Below are 21,554 nucleotides of genomic sequence, written 5' to 3'. Positions count from 1 at the left end.
GCCGTATCTGCGAAAAGGTCTCATTAGCAATGACTAGAAATGGCCTGAATCAATAAATTTTAAGAACTCTGATGTCACAACTGTTTGACCACAATAAAATGTGGGATTTTATTTTTCTTGTTCTGGGAATTAAAGATACATAAAAGCTCCAAGTCTCTTGACTGAGCCTGGTACACTTTCCTCTAAACAACATTAAGTACCTTTCATGTCATGAAAGTTAAAAATAAAACAGCCCATTCCCGAGTAGATGTTTGTGTCTGTTTCAAAACGAAACTTAGAGTGACCACTCAAATGAAAATGCATTACCTATTGCACATATACCTCATTTCCATTTGAATGGACTTACCCCTAGACTTGTGCTCCTGCTAACAGCAACTCAGAAATGAGCATTTGGAAAAAACTGCACAGTTTTCAGAGTTTTTAAATTACCCTTCCCAATGAAGGCAAGGGAAAACAGCATAATGAGCTAATCACAATAAGAAGCTATTAAATTAGTATGGTCAATCAAATGGTCATGAGTGAACTTCAGGAATTATTTCACGCATGTTTATCCAAAATGAAATAATTTCCTGAGGCTTAGGCAAGGAAAATTATTTGATTTTGGACAAAACGTAAATGAAATTATTCTCAAATTTTACGACTATACCATTTGATATAAAGCAATTAATATCATGGGTAACAAATTACGTTGATAAGACGCCATTTTGGCACTGTGAGAAAAGTTGCTATGGCAACGTTGTAATTTCACATGTGAAGTTATAAATTCACACCAACATTATAAATTTCACGGCAAAATTAAGGAGTAATTTGTCACCCATATTATTATTATTATACGTGCAACCTCCTTGAAGTATTCAAATGATTTGAGAATGGACTTATCTAAGTCAATATCACTACTGGTTATGCCTCTTGCAGATTGAAAGAGAGGCACAAGACAACCAATCACAGCAACAGGAATTGCATAATTACTTCCTACATATCAATTATTGTAATGAAGTTCACATAATAGGATTCTTGCCCTCATGCATTAAAATTCTAGGAGCCGTCGGAGGCATTTGAAGAGCTCCAGCTAACTTTAACGACATAATGAATCACATAAATCCACACACACAAACAACTTGTCTCCTTCCATGATGACTATAAATTTATCTTTGCTGTTTTATTAGTTCACAAAAGCCACTCAATAGCTAGGAGATACCAAAACCAAAATAAGTTCATAAGAAGATATTACATGGCCACGCAGAGATACTAAATTTCTCTAAATGAGTGTTGAAAAATATTTCAAATATTATATAAACACCAATGAAATACTAAATCATTTTACAAAAGGCATTGAAAGGTGCAATTTTACACGTAACCATAGCAACAGTGATCTTTCAAATTTAACGATAACATGTTATTTTCACGTGAGAAGATATCAAGTTTTCGCATGAAAGCTCACTTGGTATTTCATTGGTGTTTATATAATAAAAATATGAATAACCAGAGATACAAATTTTTTCAGAATGGACCTCAAGTTGATTATGAGCATAACGACACCATCATGACATGACAATGATCAGTACTGTAAGTGCACATTATAGCTCTGCCATAACCTTGATGAAAGCACTGAGGATAAACTTGCATAACCAGGTACTTACTTTTATGGTATTGTGCTCAATTTACACGTGGGAACTAAGAAAAGCACTTCACCATCAAAGTTACTGTACTTTCTCAGGTCTTGAGCTGAGTATAACTGATAAATTGCTATGAATTAAAAAAAATGTCAGAAGAACAATGGAATACACGTATGATGGCTGTGCATCAACATAATAATTATTATTGTCTTGACTATTATGTTACTGTTAAGTTCATCATTTTTTTTATATTGCGGCCCTTTAGAGAGGATTAGTTGCAGTGTTATTCATCATATGGTACATTCAGGTGCCTTTTGTCTCCAAAGCATACTTTGGACCTGGATAAACTTCAACAAAGGTCCACATTCTCCCTTCTGCTTTTGAAAATTTGCTCAAGGGGGCATTTGATAGATTGCAAAACAGTGAAAGTATTTCACTTACAATGAAGCAAAACATTGACTTTCACGACCCAAGTTGTAAAGGATCAAATAGTAATGCAGTTGACCAAAACAGAGATTTGATAAGGACATAAACATGCAAAATAATACTTAGTAAATTAACCTTTTCAGTACCTGGACAATGTTTACAGCAACAGAAGGAAAACTCCACATTGTCAAGAATAAAATGCCAAAGGTTAAGGACGGTGCCTACTAACTCAAAGGTATTTTTGCGCGGTTTACTGAATATGCGGGAAAAGTAGATCTTAACAAGTGTTATTGAAATCCAAAAAGAAAATTGGGGGTAACCATGCATAATTAATCAACAATCTTTGTAAAAAGCTTTAAAATACAAAGCAATGTATGGTGTTCTTTGCCAAATTGAAGCTTAATTATCTCTGAAAAATGCATGGTTACCCCCAATTTGATACCAAGAGCATTTGCTAAGTTCTGCTTTCTCCGCATAAATTTAAACCGTGCAAAAATATTCCTGCATTAGTAAGCAATACCAATAGGAAATCCGAGTATCTGGAGATACACAGAACGTATGCGCAATAACAATAGTAGGCACTGTCCTTAATTTCTTTAGATGTGGTCTACACGTATATTAGCTTTGTATATGCCGAAGTTCAAGAAATTCGTTATTATTATTTTTACTATTGTTACTAAACTATTGGGTAACCAAAAGTCCAGGACCTCTAAGTCTTCTGGTCAAACCAAGAAAAACTATGAGACAAACTCACAATAATATTGTAAACCACCTTTTGGGAAACTTAATTATTGTTTTATAGTCTACAATGTACAAAATAATGTGGATTAGGAATAATTCTACTGACACCAAAATTCTTGGTCTGGCAATTACATACAAACAAACAATAAGATAACAATCTTTTGATAACAAAAATCATTATATTAGCAAATACCAAGTTAAATATACTAAACCTACAAGTAGGTGTAATAAATCTTATTAAGATGGTAAAATGCTTCAACAAGTAACTCATCGAATAAAAGCTGGCGATGATCCCAAAGATTAAAGATGTATCGGACAGCAACTTGGATCTCACCATCATTAAATTATTTGTCTTCATCATGGTATTTCTGTTCTTGCTGTTTTAAGCTGGTAACTTCAAGGCCTTCCCCTTAAGAACTGAAAAATTACACAATTCTGTCAGCCACCAGATATTAAATTATACTCAGAGTCTTTACAGTGCGACGCACCTTACCGTGGCCACCTAACAAAGTTTTTTAAAACTTATACACCAATCAGGGTGAGCAAATTTGATTGAAAGTCACCCCTCCTTGCAAAGTTCGCACGGTTGTAGTTGAACACCGTTGAATGGGTTGTTTGAGATGAGGTATTTCACGTAATTGTCAAATGTGAAAGTTTGTTGGGTGGCCACAGTAAGGCGCGTCGCACTGTAAAACAAAGTGCTGCCATTGATTTGGCAGCTGCAAATGGTTAGTCGTTCTAGTCTTGAGATAAGGACTATACACCGTTGCCCTGTTGCCCAACCTTTGTTCATACATGTACAATGAGAAGTATCATTTTGGGACATAAAAACACACTTGCTGTTAGACAGCGAGCAGTCCCTTCATAAATCAGCACAGCAGCCCGCTTTTCTGAGGCAGTCATAGTGTTTTGTCATGCAAACAAATAAAATGACTGAGGGAGGCTTGGGAAGAGAAGTATAAGAAGGGACTGCACCTGTTGCAGTAACCGACGCGTTCCGAATGACCAAATCTGTTAATCTAATTAGTGAAAGTGATATGACAGTTGGTTCCGCCTTTTTATTGCTAATGTAACTAAACACTCAAAATAAAGTTCTCCAGTAACGGTGTGGGAATATTTATAAATGTGCATGTCGAATCCAATCAACTATTCGGAAAGGAAACCACAGTAAAGTAATATAATTTACTTTGAATTTAATGAGTGACACTCCAAAGAAGCCCGGTAAAAAAGAGCGGCAGAAAAGCTAAACAGAGAGAGGCCTCAGATTTTTGCCAGATTTGCAGAATAATGTTAAATTGAATGTTGCAGTGTTTTGGCAAGGTTTGACGGTGTGATGTTCGTCCACAACAAACTCTTGCTTAGAACAGTCAACTTGTCAATCAAAGTCTGAAGTCAGAAGACAGAGCTTGTTCTGCAGAAATAATGACTCAATACTTGTTTGAAGCCATTTCCTTTAACAAATTCCCTTTCTTCTCGAAGGCAACTACACATAGATATCTGGACTTAAGTGATGCTGCAACGAGGAACGATTACCATGATCGGATGGCGTTTGATTTCAGTGACCCATAGACAAAGCTCTCGCAAATAATGGTCTTGCCTAAACCAGTTGGTAGCAACTTAGCCATAACATACTTGCCCGATAGAAGAGCTTTGAACAAAAGTTTCTGCTTTCGTTTGTGTTCTTCCCCAAAAGCTTGTAAGATCATGCTTAAAGAAGCACAATCTTACAAGAAGTAATTAACTCGTCAAAAAAATCGGACAACGGTACATTGTCAACGGACCAATCTGAATTTCCTGTTGGGAAATTCTGAACGCGTCCGTTACTGAAACGGGTGCAGTCCCTTCTTACACTTCTCTTTTCAAGCCTCCCTTGGCCATTTTATTTGTTTGTGCGACAAAACACGACTGCCTAAGAAAAGTGGGCCACTCTACTGATTTATGAAGTGGCTGCTCACAGTCTAACTTGCTGTTTGCAAAGAGTAGGGCATGCAGTTCTCCTGTGTTATAGTCTAATATGGTTGACCATGCCATGTACATGTACACTGGCACCCCTCTAATCTTGAGGGCCAAAAGTTGCAAAACTATGCATGGTTAATATTTTACCCTCATAAAATTAATATGCAAGTACAAGTAAATCCCTATCACAAGTGTTCATCAGAGAACAAGGATGTAGAATTTCCACTTGCTTCTTTGACTAGAAATTAGTAGTCTTATACAGTACATGCAATGATCTTTCCAGTTGAATAACAGGTTTTCAAATTAAGAGTTTTCAAAAACGTACACAAGCATCTTTCAGGGAATGTTTCTTTCATAGTCTATCATGATACTGATTAATGAATAATCAATCATTTCATATTAAAAAATAATCGTTCTAACTTTTTCACAGTAATGGCTCATTAAGTGCTACTTAATTAATAATAATTAAGAAACAAATTATTGTTCACAGTTCACAAATCTCTTTCACAACCTTGCTATTTATCATTTTATGCATGGGTACAGGTATTCACATGTATGTTCCTCACTTGAAAAGGATTATGAAAAAGAAATAATTGAAAATGATCTGAATTCTAAACAAGTGGGATTGATCTACATGATTGTAACCATTGCATGTCACTGTGATTGCGACAATCATACTCCATCAAACTACAACGTAACTCAAAACAAGTTAGGGAAACTAACATTACCTTTAGTGATATATAGATAGAAGAAGTCACAGTAAAGAGCTGTTTGAACACATCCAGCAATAATGGCAATAAAATCATAGAATCCCTCATAGTAGTAACGATATATCCAGTTAACAATGTAAAGTGCACGATAGGCACCCAAAGCAAACAGGTAATGGCTGGTGATACTTTCAGCTTCACCAGTCTTAGAGATCATAAACAGCTGTGGCAAGATGGCTACTGACTCAAGGTAGATGGAGAAAGTCCACAGAATCTGAAAAAAAAACAAAGGGTTTTGATTATCAACTAGGTAGCACACTACATAATGTACATTTGGCTTTATCCATAAAAATCCCGACAACAGGCCAAAGTAATTCATATTTAAAACAGTTACTGGAACGAGCATTAAAATTAATGTATTCTGTAGCATGGTTAATGTTTGCTCCCAACCACTAAACTTATTTGGTAGCCTGATCACATTGGTGAAAAAATTATAGTTACACTGTTATTTTCTCAATTTTCTGTGAAGTAATTTTTAAAATTCAGAAAATACAGTGTACGTGTCACATTGCATTTTGGTTCACAGCTGAGTTTGCAGGAGATTGGTTCCGAGTCTGGTATGTGTCATCAGTCGGAGGAGCAATTTTCACAGAGAGATCCTGAGAAAGGAAAGAGAGGAGGAAAAGTTTGTCTAGAATGTGCCCAATAAAATTGTTGCTGTGAACTGCAGTAATGTTGCGGATCCTTCTTAACACATACTCGTGCACATCAACCTTCCTTTGGTCATTCTCAACCTGAGATGATTAACAGCAAAAGAAATGGGTTGATTTCATCAAAGCAAAACTGGCCAAATAGCAACCAACAAGGCACTCTGCAGTGTGTTCAGTGCACTTTAATCCAGACGACTATGTAGCGCAAGCATTAAGCAAGTTTCCGTGCCAAGATTAAAAAGGTTAAAGATTGGAGTTTTTGTCTTACTGATAGTGCATGGAGGGGATGTTGACGTACATGTATACCAGGTCATAATTAGCAGAGTCCTTGGACTCACAAAATAATGTAAATTTTCACTGATTTTATATGATTTCTGTGAATGAAGACAAAATTAAAGTGATGAAGTCAAGTTGACTGCACAAGCATCTCAAAAGCGAAGCAGCGGGCTTCCCCTGCTGAAGTCACAAATACATTCTCCTTCCACGTGGCCATGATAAATGATAAATTCAAACCTTCACAGATTTGCGAGGATTCGATAGATTTACAATTCCTTTTTAATCTTCACCAAATTATGCATGAGGGGCACTTTAAGTTGCAGATACTTTGCATCTAATTTCTCTACATGAGCCTCAATAACACATACATGTATGTATGGTTGTTCCAGTCCAATCATGAGAACACAAAAAAACTATTGGGTGAGTAAAACAGCTTACAGTTATCCGATGTGTAGATATCAATAATTATTATTATCAGCTGGGCCTGTCTCAGATGTACAATAATAAGGTTTGGTTGCATACGTTTTTTTAAGATTGTGAAAGGCATTCAGAATTATTTATAATTACTTAAATTTAAAATTAATTATTTTTTCATCACTTGGGTATCCTAAAAAATCAAATAAGCTCACAGGGTGATTTAACACTAACTCAGATTAATTATTATTATTGTTGTTCTGCTACAGGTGAACCAGGTTAGAATTACATGTGTACATTTTGAGTTTATTTTTTATCCGAGCCTCTATTAGTCACAGGGAGCAATCTAAAACAAACTTAACATGTAAGGGTGAGAGAGAGTATCATTTTTTCGGTTTAGAAGGGATTTATTTAGAGTCAAAGAGAGGATTATTTGAGGTTGCTCCACCAAACATGACACACAAAAAAGAATCTCAAGAAGAAATCTGTAAGTCTCACTTTCAGGAGTGAATGGGTTAATGAGTCCAATTAACGGGAAAAAACTAGCTGACTTTTGAGTGAAGTACATGTAGTTGACACTGAATAAGGACAATGTGTTCCGTGATTAGGGCATTGGATTTGCAAGCAGTTGCCTTGGGTTTAAATCTAGCTCTGACCACTGCCTGGATTATGAATTAGGAGCTCCTAAATTAGCTTAAACTCTACAATGTTAATAGAAAACTATCAGTTGGGGATCTTAACCATGTTATGTTTCACTCTAGTTGTTATGCTCAGATTATAAAAGTGTACTACTAGTACATGTACTTCTATAAACAAGGCATTTACACTTTTATTTACTCTTGGATGAGTAGATAGCCAGTTGTAATTTGATGCAACTGTAACTATTTACACACTTGAGTACATGTAGTGAATTTAGAACATAGCTTGAAATGGAGCAGTTATAATAATTATTACTTTGTCCAGGCAATTAAAGTAAGCATCAAAGAAGCCAGAAAAAATACAGGGCTTTGATTATTTAGTCAAATCAAGATGCTCTTGTCAAAACTGATAATCCATTAAAGCCTAAATTCTTTTCAAGCTTCTTTCATGAAGTGGTTCAATTATCTTGAGACTCAAACAAAGTTTTTATCATTGCTGTTATCATTACATGTATTAATGGACAGAAATTGGACAGAAGGAATTGGTCATAATTATCTTTTTCTCTAGACAAGAGTGAACGTATGCTGTTAACCCATTGACCCATCAGGCTCTCTAGGACGCCACCAGTTGACGAGTAAAAATATAATCATCTGGCGTTAGACAGAGTAAAATCTGTTAAGTTTCACTCGCTGGAGTCAATGGGTTAAGGAGTAAGGCAAGACAAGTCGAATAAACTTGCCTCAACAGCAACTTGTAATGGGGTGTGAAGAAGAAATTTTTGTCCTGATTGATACTGAAACAAATAAATACATGAAAATACAAAATCAAAATGTTTGTTTGTACAAAATTAATAGTCTGAAAAACAGCTGTTTGGTAAAGAATCAAGCCACCTGATACTAGAAATTTTGTTCCATTTTGTTTCATCGAGGCTTATTAATCAGTGCTCGACATTGCAAATGCTGAGCTCGCCAATGCGACTGGATTTATTCACTGGCGACTACCGTAAAAACTTGTGTACAAGCTGCACCTTTTTGCCGAAATATTGGGCTCAAAATCTTGTGTGCAGCTTATATACCAGACCACTGCTTTGTGCTTTCAGAGGGAGTAATCTGGCTGGTATGGGGTCACAAATAACACTACAAACCAAGTTCAGTAAATAAACATTAAACATATGCTTTGGCCGATCACTAAAAACATCAACTCTCCACCGCTTGTGAGAAAATACAGTGGGAGAACTCACGAGGCAAATGTTTGTCCACGGGGCTGTTAAACTCTTGTCTGGCAACAACTTTTTTCTCACATCAATGGTTTCCATATGTCTTTACAGTCTTTATAAACATGACCTACACGCACAGCTGATGTCTAAGTTGTTTTCCAAGCATGACTTGGTCCAGACTTCCTTCAGTAAATGACTGCGTGGTTACTCAGCAAACGTTTTGTATCGCTTCCTGCACTTTATTGTCACTCAAAGTTAGCAGTTTTTATTTCAACTTTGGGATTAAACAATGAAGGCAAGTGTTGTCAGGCTAAAGAATTAGAGAAATCAATTAAAGCTACACTGTAAGCTTTTAAAAGGTATTTTAAGAGTTGAATAACTTCTTAAGGTCGCTGCAAATACACAGCATCAGAAGTTGGCAAACAAACAAAAGTTTTAAATTTTTTCTCAAAATCGTGCTTGAAATATGGGAGCGTGGCACATGAGTTTTTAGGGTAACTTTCTACCCTTAGTCGCCAGCCTGGCCGCTAAGATATTATTATTATATTATATTATTATTATTATTATTATTATTATTATTATTATTATTTTATTTTTTATGAATGTCCAATAGCAAACAATACTACACGCTTCAATGCATGCAGCCTTTGAAAACAGTGTTTATGTATCCTTAAGGAAACGCAAACTGAAATATACATCATTCAAGACATCAACTTCATTCCAGAAGTGACATCCAAGATTTTTTTTCAAAAAGGTTAATTTTATATGGAAAGTGTACATGTTGTAGTTCAATTTGCACTTTGGTACAATTAATTTTGTTTTTGAACTGGTACAATTTTAATTGTTCTGGTGCAAAAACAGTGAAAATAGTTTAATGTTTGTTGAACACAAAGAACACACTTCATTGATAACAGTTGTTTGCCATTCATTTACTTAGTTCAAGAGGTTACTGATATAAGGTTCATACCGTATATAAGGAAATAGCAAGACTTGTTGGAAATACTTAACAGTCTGGTTTGACCAAGAATAACATGAGTGGTTTTAAGCACTAATTTACACAATTTAAGCCTAAACACTTGTTCTAGAATGGTTAGCTTTTATTTACAGTCATGATGTACTAAACATAAACATTAAGAATTTATTTTAAAGCCTGTTCATTTAGTGTATGCGGTGACAAGGGCTAAGGATTGCTTTTTGGCTTATCATCAAGTTACCGTGAGTGCACCAGTCCTGCTGTTGGTTTGGATTAGTTCTATCATGTTGTGTGTACAATTCATTTTGCAGACTATAACAGGAATACATGAATTATGTCACTGTTTCAATAAGACAAGAAATAAAGTGCAGAAATCTTACAATTTAATTTTGCTATTTGTCAGTAAATTATTAAAATAGTATTTTGAGATTAGTGTCTTGTAGCAATTTGTTTTGTTTTTCCATATCAAGATATCTCAATGAGTAGTATAGGGGAAACTTAGCACCAATCAGCAGTTTTTCATCTATAGCCCACTTGCTTTTTTGCATGCTGCTGTAAAAGATGTTTTGGTAGAGAAATCTAGTTTCTTGTCTACTTTGTTTATTTTTATTGCCACCATGTCCGAGATCTTAAATCTCGGTTGTTTTTGTGCTTGGTTTCTTGTTTGCTGGTGATAGTCTTCTGCTGTTCGTGCAATGGACATAAACTTACGAACAACTTTACAAGTCGAACGCTTACTTCTGAATAGTTGTCATTCTCCCATTTACTTGTGATTTGACGTCCTATACATGTACGTGCTGTTCTTTGGTGTGCTAAGATTAGAGTGTCGTAGAGTTTACTCTTTGGGATAACAGTTTTTCTGTCAGGTGTTTGGAGTTTTCGGAGCAACTTCAGAATACCCCGCCACAGCTAACCACTACTTTTTCCCCTATGCAGCATCTTTTGAAGAACGAGACTTAATACAATGGAGCCTATTCTTATTCAATGAAATGCAAATAAGTGGCGGGGTATTCTGAAGTTTAGCCCAGTTTTTCTTGGTGGTATGTCCATTTCTTTCTTTGCAATGTCTTTAGTTGTGACTGAGATAGTTTGCCGTCCATTTCTCTCGAATCACTACTCGATTTTTCACTTTGAATTTTCTAGTATTCCATTGCTTCATTGTAAAATTGATCTTCGATAAACATGGTTAGTTGCGATGTATTTCGCTTCTGCTTTTGCTTAAAATCATCTAATCTTTGATAAAATATTTTGTGATACACACTGCATTGTCGAGCTGTTTTCTTCCAACGAAACTTGTGAAGTCTAAATGTGAATAAATTGAAGTTTGGACCGAGAGTGGCCTGGGATGAATAATAAAATATTTGGACAGAGAGTGGCCTGGGATGAATATTAAAATATTTAATTATAAATTATCATGGTAAGTTTGAATGATCTGCTTGTGTGGTCAAGTGGATAAGAAAGGGGACAACAGATCCAGAGGTAGGGAGTATACTGTGTAAAGTCTGTCATAGAGAGAGTGGGCATAAGGGTATGCAAGGAGGGGGCCACCGGGAGAATAAGGTGGGATAGAACTGTGAAAGAAAGGGGGGTTGGATAGAGGTGATGGGGAAGATGAGGGAGGAGTACGAAAGTAGAAGAAAAGAAAGAAATAACATGTTCTTTTTTAGACCCCCTAAAAACCACGCCCCTGTTTTTTAACTACACCCCCAAAAAAGAAAATCCCTTTTTTAGACAGTTGATAAAAATAAATCAGTACAATTAAAATTGTACCAGTTCAATATATTTTGTACCAGTTCAATATATTCTGTACCAGTTCAGAAAAAATTGTGCCAAAGGAACAAATTGTACTACAACATACAGTAATTAATTTTGAATACAGTAAAAGCCTTTACAACTTTAAAATATGTAAACGAGCTAAAATAAGGCAATGACCTCGTACTTGAGTATTCATCTGTCTGCCTCATGTTCACTTGGTATTAGAATTCGTTTCCAGTTTACGTACATGTACATGTACCATACCAAACTTAATTCTCAAAAATAACGTGAAAGAAATGAAATTGTTGTTCCTAATGAATCGTATTAATAAAATTTTAAAAATGTACCAGTGTCATAAATGTCGCAAAATTAATTATTTTAATGCGTAAACAAGCGAAAATATAACTTAACAGCCAACGTTTCCGGATCATCGTGACACCATTCTCAAGGCATAGAGAATAAATTAATGATGCGAATTAGTGTTACCGGTATCTAGAATTAGCATAAGAACAAAGGCTGACAGGTTTCTCAAGTGAATACCTTTGTGCCAATCGAGTCTGTTGCACGTTGAGAGAGGGTTTGCCAATTAAAAGCTTCTCCAAGGAACAAGAGACTCAGTACAATATACATGTCAATGCAGACATCATATTACAATGTCTGAAACAGTTGACTCAATCACAATTGAATTCATTAGCAATGCATGATTGATGTTGCAACTATTTTATCCATCTCTGGCTGTCAAGGCCACTTTACCCGCTATGATTTTTGGCTTGCCCTTGCTTGCATTTTACCTTTTGTTGAAATGTATAAGCAGCCAAAGGGCCGAAACTTTTTGGCAACTAAAATAATTGAGCTGGCAACCCAATCTGAAAATGTAGGAGCTGGCCCCTAGGTTTTTTCCTGAAAGTCGAGCACTGTTAACAAATAAAACTTTTTGGAATCAATTTAACGTTTTTGTTGCTGCCAAGGAAATTATTTTCTTTATTCCAAAATCAATGTTAAGAATGGTTGACATCAACGTTTGAAAAACAAGAGTAATTAACAAAAACAAAGTGTGCAGCAAACACAAGGCCAAGAAATCTTTTAATGGTTAAGGTTTGTTAAAATTAACTGATTTACATCATTCTTTAAAAGAACTGTAATTAAGACCTGTGGTCTCTAGAGAGTTTTTGTATGCGTTTTAGCCACTTTGCACTGAAATTACATGTATCAACAATCTCTTATGAACAAAATTCCGGAAATTGGGTAAAATAAGCCATAAACATTTTTTACCATTTTTACTCTCTTCTCTCACAACTTGGGAGTTATAACTTAAGTGCTGTTTATTGCTAGGCACGCAATTTGGTCCTTTGACAAAGTACAAAGGAAGAGGACACTTTAATTAGTTTTTTTTCTTAAAAAATGCTTTGTTTTCGGTCATTTATTTCGAAATGTATTGTTGTTTTCATTAGTATTACCAATTTTTGCTACATACAGTGTATCTTTATTACAGTGTTGTGTTGTTTAATAGTGGTTTAAATTAAAACATTATTATGATCAGATAATGGTTAAAATAATTTAAGCTCAGGTAACAGATACCCACACCTACCTCCAAAACTGAGAATTCATGGTTTACTAGGCAAGCCAATCCAGCCACAGGGATCAGTAAGAACTCAATCCTGAACGTATCATGATTGGAATCATAAGTGGCTTTAAATTTGACAAGCATCAAATAGATTGTAGCATAGGAGCACACCAAATAGATGATTTTCATAACAGTGTTGTAAACTGAGATGAATGTGAGAACCAAATCAATGTAGCGAGTGCTGAATACCAGAGCAAACAGGATTTGACTCTTCCCTGACAAACCTGAAAGGAAAAAAAATTGCATATTCTTACACATGTACACATCCGAATGATCAAGTCGTCAAAAGGACTTTAAGGTGGCTCAAAACAGTTTCCAACACATTCCAAGACTTAGATTTTGATGTGTCATTATAGCCACTCTTCATCAGTTGATGCTACAATCATGGTATCAAAAAACTGCCCAATCACTGGTGAACACGTTGGTATTAGTTTTGTTACACAATAGGTTACCATAGCAATACTATGATCTGCTGAAAACACCCTTAATTTCAGCATTAAGCGCTTGTATTTAAAAAACGGCACGGTGAAATTTTTTCTTATAACAGAATTTTGATTAGCAGGATAAGATGTAACTTTTGGCAAAGTTTAAAAAAATTCTGTACATGGGGTTCAGAGGCACCTAACATTTTCGAAAAATTAAGACGGCTCTGAATCCCATTTACAGAATTTTTTTAAACTTTGCCAAAAGTTACATCGTATCCTGCTAATCAAAATTCTGTAATAAGAAAAAATTTCACCATGCCGTTTTTTAAATATAGTAGCTTAAAGCTGAAATTAAGGGTGTTTTTAGCAGGTCATAGTATTGCTATGGTAACGTATTATATCACAAAAATAATACCAATGTGTTCGCTAGTGATTGGGCAGTATTTTGATACCACAATTGTACCATCAATTGATAAAGAGTAGTAATTATGACCCATCAAAAATCTACGTCTTGGAAAGTGCTGGAAACTGCTTTGAGCCACCTTAAGTACTTTGGAAGTACACAGATACATGTACATACATGTAACAAAGTAGGCAGTACAAGGCTCCATCAGGGTGAGACAATCAATCACCCTTTGGGCAAGATATAATTTCATCTTACTACCCCAGGTCTCTGAGGAGCTAAACCAAAATAGTTTTAGTTTGAATTATAAAACTCATTAATAATTCATGACCCTGTTACCCTATCAGGTCACCAATAAAACGTTGTGTACATGAGCTTTAAAACTAATAAACCACTCCTCATTACAATTCTCTACACAAAGCAAACCAATAAGACATAGCCTGTTTTTCTTGTATTCTATGTTCTTCTCTCACAATTTGAACCTTTGTTTGGGCTCCAGAGGGACACGGTTTTTTTGTGGAATGTTTTTGAAGCTTCTCAAAAAACTCACAGCACATGTTTTGTTGGGTCTAAAAACACTTGGCTACGCCTCGTGTTTTTAAACCCGATAAAACACTGCTGATCTCTTTCTAAACATTACTTACGGTAAATGCAAACATTCATGGCATGCTGTACTTGGCCAAAAAATTGTTCACCTTTCAAAGATCATCAGTCAAAAATAAACAACTAAAAGCATACTGTGTAGTAATATTTTATTCAAACACTATTACATGGCCTGCAAAGTAAACAAATTTGTCCCAGTGTTCAGAATAACAAGGGCAAATAAATTACTGGAAGATTTCTTGATGAAGACAAGGATATCGTCATAAAATCGAGGAGAAACCCAAAGAGTTATTCAATGTTATCGGACAGTTCGCAAGATATGAATATTTCATTACAAGGTAAGCTTACGTTTATCATTATGAGATTTGACGTGAGAAGGGTTTTCAACAAACCTTTAAAGCTCGAATTGTGCACTTTTGAAAGCTCGCTAAAATTTTCATTCTTGCTCTCCTCCATTGTATTTCTCGTATAAATCTTATGCATTGATCTTCTTAAAGATTTGGACGAGCAAAAACTGGACGTTTGAGGTGAGTTGCTCAGCCCAGAGCCGGTCATCACCATACTGGCTACAGCTGGCTAAAAATTATGATTTAAAAGGATGATTTCGGGCCCTTAAAAAGAAAAGGTTTGTATTCTTTCACTTCCTCTCTCAAACTGTCTGCTGAACACTTATGTCAGAAGTTTGCATCACAAGAAAAAAAACCAACAATGCCACACTCATGTTCAATAAACAATTGATGCTTGCCCTTGGGGCATTACCCGCGAAGAAAGCACTAGCTTAAAACGTCGTTCCACTAGCCCGGGCTCTCGGACAGCCTTTTTGTTGTGCCTTGCTCAATGACTTTTTCTAACAAAAAATGAAAACAACCCAACCAGAGATTTTCCCTAAATTGCAACCTTGAATATGAAGTGCAAACTGCCTTTTGGCTCTTTCCAATTTCATTCTGTTGTTAACCCATTTCACTCCTTAAGGCACCCCAGTTGAAGAGTAAAATCATCTGACATTAGACAGAGTAAAATCTGTTACTGTATGTCTCAGTCCAGTGCTCGACACTAACGCTAGTCCACTAGCCCAGGACTAGTCAAAATTCATACTGGGCTAGTGAAAATGTGCTCAGACTCCTAGCCCCTAGACCAGTAGTTTAGTGAACAAAAAAAATCATTAACTTAAATGGCATGAACAGTTCTTTTTTGAAAGTGCTTTATCAGTAGTTAGTTTTTTTTCAGCTCGAGTATCAAATGTAAACTGCTATTCATATAGTGGATGTATCATAGTGATTGACTTGCAAAACAGACGCCATGTTGGGAATTCAATTACGTTTTCATTTCAATGTCAGTAAATAAAGAAGGGGCCTGGCTGAGAGCCATCAAAGCTGGATCTGCCATGGCTCAAGGGATTACAGAAGCCATTACATTAGCCATGAATGAGAAAGACCTGAATTGGAAAGGTAAAACTGTCTGCCTTGGAAAACATAGAACTACTGTGATGGTTAGACGGCATGGTGGAATCTTTGGAATCCTAAAGCAAGACATCCCAACCCTGGGAAGTGTTCATTCCATTGCCCACAAACTTGAACTGGGATTACAAGACACACTTAAAGCTACAGTATTCCCCTCTTCTGAGAAGTAAACAAAATGTTGCAAGGCATGTGGAAATATTACAACACTTAGTATTGTAAGTAGTAAGACCTGGCTGAATCAATGGACGAGAAGGCCTGCAAGTGCACAAAAGCTGATGGCTCCAGGTAAGTTCCCCATCCTGAAGTTCTTAAGGCATCTTTTCTTTTCCAAAGAGACGATGTGACTGTATCAGCTGTACAACTTAAAAATTACACCCTCCGTGGATCGTTATATGCTATGAAACTCAGACCTGGTGAGCATGTCAGATCATTTTGTGTAGAGACAAAGAATGACAGCATGTTCGAAGGAATTCATCTCACCAGAGTGGATGGAGATACTACTTCCTATGAGACCATCAAATCAGAACTTATTTCATCTGCTAAGGAATACTTTAACAACACAAGAGATTTTCCAATTTCAAAGATGATACTGTCCTCTATGAAGCAGCAGATCTAAGCAACCCTGTGCTGTGGCCAGGGAAGAGGCAAGATCTTCTCATCTTTGGTGACAACAAGCTAACTGACATAGTACAACATTTTCAAGCTCTTTTCATGAGGCACAATTTTGAAGAGCAAGCCTGTCTGGATGAGTAGCTTGAACTAAGAATGTTGGTGTACAGATGGCCTGAGCTGAAGGAACAGAGTGTTCAGAACTTTTGGTCCCACATATTCACAGCTTATGGTAATGAATTTGTAAATATCCTTATGGTTGTTGAGCTGTGCTTAGTCATTCCTGTCCAGACTGCCTGTGTAAATAGGGGGAAAAACTGTTTGAACAGGATAACGACAGACCACAGCTCAAGCCTGGGTGTGCCAACAATTAGTGCTCTGATGCACATTGTCATTAATGGCCCAAGCCATACGGAATATGATGCAACAAGAGCACTTACAGGTTGGTTAACTTCAGGTGAGAGAAGGCGACCAAAATTTTGGAATTGCAACAAAATGGTTAGTTTCATCCAATCTTGAAAAGGTTTTGAATTTTCCTAATCCTCTTGTCAGTTGAAAAGTCCTTGAATTGTGTTTAAGTCCTTGAAAAGTACTTGATTTCTTTATTGATGTATAAGCTGTCTTAATAAAGAATTGAAAACTAACAAGAATAATAGAGCAACTTTTATTCCTTTTATTAATTTTCATTTTATCATACTGGTATATAAGTAATATTATGTCATACAACACGGGGTTGGGGAAGGAGCCTAGAGAACAGAAAACTGGTTTCCAAACCCTCTGATACTCTTTTTTGGACCAGTGGCTTGACCTTTTGGGCTAGTGATTTATTTCAGTCACTAGCCCATTGCCTGGTGTCCAGCACTGCTCACTCACAGGAGTCAATGGCTTAATTATTGTACTGCTCTCATCCAATAGAGTTACTTTGTGCGATGTGTAATAACATGAATGCTGTGTGCATATGACCAGCAGCTAGTGCAGCTTTTGATTTTACTTGCTGATTGTTACTACGTCCAACAAACCGGCTGTAAGCATATGTGAAAGCAAGGCCGACAATATGTTAAAGAGTATAAGATACGTCACGGTATTTGATCATCAACACAGCTCAGTTAATCAGCAAAATTAAAGAGTGATTGAAAATCTCAAACATAAATTTCATCCAAAAACATTCATGCAGGAAACACAAATTCGAGATATATTCTGTAGCACCATGCTTTGCACAACAGCTCGAAAAACTCCCTTCAAGTGGATCAACGGTTGATCTCCTTACGACTAGCAAACTGGAGATGTTCCACGTGTACAAAATTCAGACAACGGATCGATTCAATGGTTGAGTTTAGAAATTTAGGCCACCAAAACCAAAAGAAAACTTCAAGTATTGATGACGGAAACCCAATTATACATATAAAGTTGAAATGATCCTCTATATAAATATTCAGAAAGAGACATTCAGGGCTAAACTAGGGGGACGTGAACTGGTACGTTAAGATCATCAGGTTAACACTGTAAAACTGACTGTTCAGAAGGAAAAACTCACCGGCGCAAGATCTTGTTTTCCATATTTTCCACAGCAGGACCAGTATAGCAAGAAGATGTGAGAGATCTCCTACTAATCTGAAAAGATTCATTGTGTTCGCATGCGATGCAAAGTTCCAGATGGAAAATAAACCTCAAACACAACGAAATCTGGTGTTGTGAGCAGTTGTCTTTGATTCAGTCGCAGGCCTCTCAAATAAATGCCCGCCACGTCGGCAGCTCTACATACGGGAGCTTCAATTTAGTCCACCGATCCGACATTGGCCGAAAGGGACACGAACATTGCCGACCGTCACGCAACTTAAAGTTGTGGCGTGAGGAATTTGTTTTCACCAACTGATATACTGACCAACTAATATACTGAAATCTTTGGAGAAACGTACGGAACAGTTTGTAAGACGACTTTTTTACGCCACCATTTCTGTTCACTGCTTCAAGTACTTGTACTTCTCAACGACAGCAAAATGCATGTGGGAGGACGCAGAGCTTCCACTCAAATGAGTGAGTGCCTTGTTCCATTTCTGTGCTCAACGTCGTCCGTGGTTTCAGAGATTTTTCTCTGGGTAGTACGGTTTTCTCTCATCAGAAAAAAATGCATTATTTTAATTTAGTGGGCTAAAATAATGTGAGTTGGTTTGATATATAACCTATTTCTCGAGGATGAGGCCCGTGCCATTTTTATCCACTCCCTCCCCCACTGAGTTTGGCAGGACGCTACTACTTTGCATCAATGAAATCTGACCACAGTGTTCTGTGAAGAAAAAGTTGCAAAAAGTCACCATCACTGGAGTTTGATAAATGTTGATAACTAGTTTCATTTGCCGGGGAGTGGGGTACAGATAAAAAATGAGTACAGCACTGCAATCCTCTGAGCATGCAATTACCAGTAACAAATAATGACTTGATCAATGGTGTCACCAACTACTACCCTAACCCCTGGTATGCCCTAACAAAGCAATTTTTGCAGTTGTGTCCAAGGGTCCATTTCTTGAAAGTCTCAGTAACTTTCTGGGTTAGGAACTCATATACCAGGAGCCTCCACCTTCCATATTAAAGTGCTACTATGACAAAATAATCAATTTTTATTTTTCTTTGGATTTCAAAACTATGTAAACTTAACAGTAAGTGACCCAAGTCTTAAGCCTTGATTAAAAAAAAAAAAGATACCCTTTTATTTTAACTGGATTTTCCTATTCAATGGTCCTTCATTACTAACTTTAAAATCTTGAGAGAGCTGGATTGAGGAGAAAATGACGTCAATGAGACCTATGGTCAGCCACTTATTATGTCCCATATGTATGTGACGTATGTGAACCACTTCACGTATGTTCTCTGTCACATATGTCACATAATATCAAAATATACTGGTAGTAGTTCTAAAAATAGAAAGATATGGGAAAGGGTTCACTCAAGCATACAATACAGATGGAAGTTCCAGGTAATAGTCTCCTGTCTGGGAACAATCAGGATATTTTAGAAAGCTGGTCTTTTACAAGACCTGCAGGAAGAACTTAATAATAATTATTGCAAAGTTTTGTGCCCACTGAAACTGCCTTTGGTTGAAGATGATTTATGGCACCCGAAATGTTCTGGAACCTTTTGAGAAACCGATCCCAGGCCCTCCTCATACAGGGCTTTTACAAGTGAATTATGTGAAAGATATGAGAATCTATCGAGGGCTTGAGAGTTAGTCCTTGTGAAAAATTTGGTATTTAAACTGAGTTTTGACCTAGGAAATTAGGCAGTTTTGATTGAACATAAAAATATCACAACAAATACAGAAATGTAATACTCTGAAATAGCTTTTGAGTATCATTTTTGTGCCTCATGCAGGTATGTTCTGTAGTAATCTCTGCCCAACATGACTTTCTGCTTAGAAATATCAGTTTTACTTCTTAATTTTCACGAGGCCTATAGTAAGTCAGCTAAACTACCTGGTCTCTCACCTCAAGATTTCCACCTAGGCTCTTAAATCTCACATTTCACTTTGCTTATTATAAACAATGAATAAAAATAAATTAATGTTAGTGTATTCCAGATATTGGTATAGGCAGAAGGTTCAAAATAATGTTTCTATCTCCAATTTAAGAAAATTAATTTTGAAAAATTGAGAGACTGGATGATTGCAAGAGTTGGAACTTTTCAATTGCAAATTCTTGTATCCGTCCCATTGACTTGCAGAAACCTTTTTTTTAGGATTAGAAAGTGTTAAGACTTTGAGTTCATCAGTGAAAGCCTTTGTGAGATATGAAATTATTAATATTGAAACAACAGCACTAATGCTTTCCAATTTCACAACTTGTTTTCTTTTTTTTGTCATGAAATAATTTCTCAGTGAAGGTTTCTTTGCAGAAAAATATTGCAATTTAAGCATAAAGCCCTGTGGTCATGCAAGCTATAAGCTGCTCAAGTGGCTTGATAAAGAGTATAAAACAATGACCAACAATGGCCATTGCTTTAACCCATTGATTCCTGGGAGTGAAACTCCTACCTGCCTAATGCCAGACAATTTTACTCATCAACTGGGGTCATTCTAGGACATCTCAGGGGTCAATGATCAATGAAGAAGCAATTTAATAAAATTTAAAGGAAGGCATTTAAATTAGGATGAAAGCATCACGAAACATTGTCACATCTTCAAAATTTCATTGGAAGACAACAGCAAAGGAAGAAGCAAAGTGCAATACTTGCAGATATTTTTGTGCTTTTCTTATGATTTTAAATATTTAAATAAATAATAATACTTATATAGCGCCGATATCAATATTCCTATTTTCATCAGCACTTAAATCATAAAACTACATAAGACCTACTAAAAACGAGATTAAAAAGTACATAAAAATTACCAAAAGCTTTCTGAAATAAAAATGTCTTGAGTCTTTTTAAAAGATGCTACAGAGGAGCTGCTTAAATCATAAAAGTACATAAAACCTACTAAAAACGAGATGAAAAAGCAGTTTGCCAGTTGTTATCCTTGACGTCTTTGTGTTTCTGCTCTAATTTCAAGCATTTTTGTTGACATCGCTCCTCAGTAACTTGAACAGTAGCAATTTTGTTGACATGACAACCAACTTCGTCAAAAATATATTTTTTGGTGACTTTGCCTTTCTTGGGAAGGTGATTGAGTTCTTTGCAACTCTCAACAAGCAGACGTACAAAGCAATCATCCCACTTTACTTGGGTGTTGTCAGATCTCATGGTGAGATTGTACTCATTGGACATTCCACTGCTTACCACTACACTGCTATCATCAAATTAGGCAACCCATGGTGACACAGGGGTCACCAGTTCTGCCTAAAATGTATGATTTGAGAAGCTTCATACTCAATGGTGGGAAAATTGATGCATTACTCGTGTTTTCAGCGATAAAATAAAATAAAATGTACGTCTTATTACGAAATCCAACAAATTCAGTTGTTCTTTGAATATCACTTAAACTTACCATCGCACATTTATTTCACACTGATA

General features: G+C 36.2%; 1 protein-coding gene across 2 annotated transcripts; it reads right to left on the bottom strand.

Annotated features, from left to right (window-relative positions):
• Window positions 1–74: 74 nt before the first annotated feature.
• On the bottom strand, window positions 75–18,286 carry LOC138060713 (ER lumen protein-retaining receptor 2-like). Of its 2 annotated transcripts, XM_068906570.1 has the most exons (5): window positions 18,088–18,286; window positions 13,018–13,277; window positions 8,225–8,278; window positions 5,468–5,720; window positions 75–3,200 (listed from the first exon to the last, which is right to left on the bottom strand). In XM_068906570.1, the coding sequence occupies exons 1-5, from the start codon at window positions 18,176–18,178 to the stop codon at window positions 3,166–3,168; spliced, it is 693 nt and encodes a 230-aa protein (XP_068762671.1). In that variant the 5' UTR covers window positions 18,179–18,286; the 3' UTR covers window positions 75–3,165. The 2 variants fall into 2 exon arrangements, with proteins under 2 accessions (XP_068762671.1, XP_068762672.1); XM_068906571.1 differs by lacking the exon at window positions 8,225–8,278 and having other exon boundaries at window positions 18,088–18,285.
• Between the last annotated feature and the right edge of the window lie 3,268 nt (window positions 18,287–21,554).

This window comes from Montipora capricornis, chromosome 8 (assembly GCF_036669925.1).
Source record: "Montipora capricornis isolate CH-2021 chromosome 8, ASM3666992v2, whole genome shotgun sequence".
NCBI lineage: Eukaryota > Metazoa > Cnidaria > Anthozoa > Scleractinia > Acroporidae > Montipora > Montipora capricornis.
Note: the sequence above shows the minus strand (reverse complement) of the source record. Positions and strands in the feature narration are given on the sequence as shown.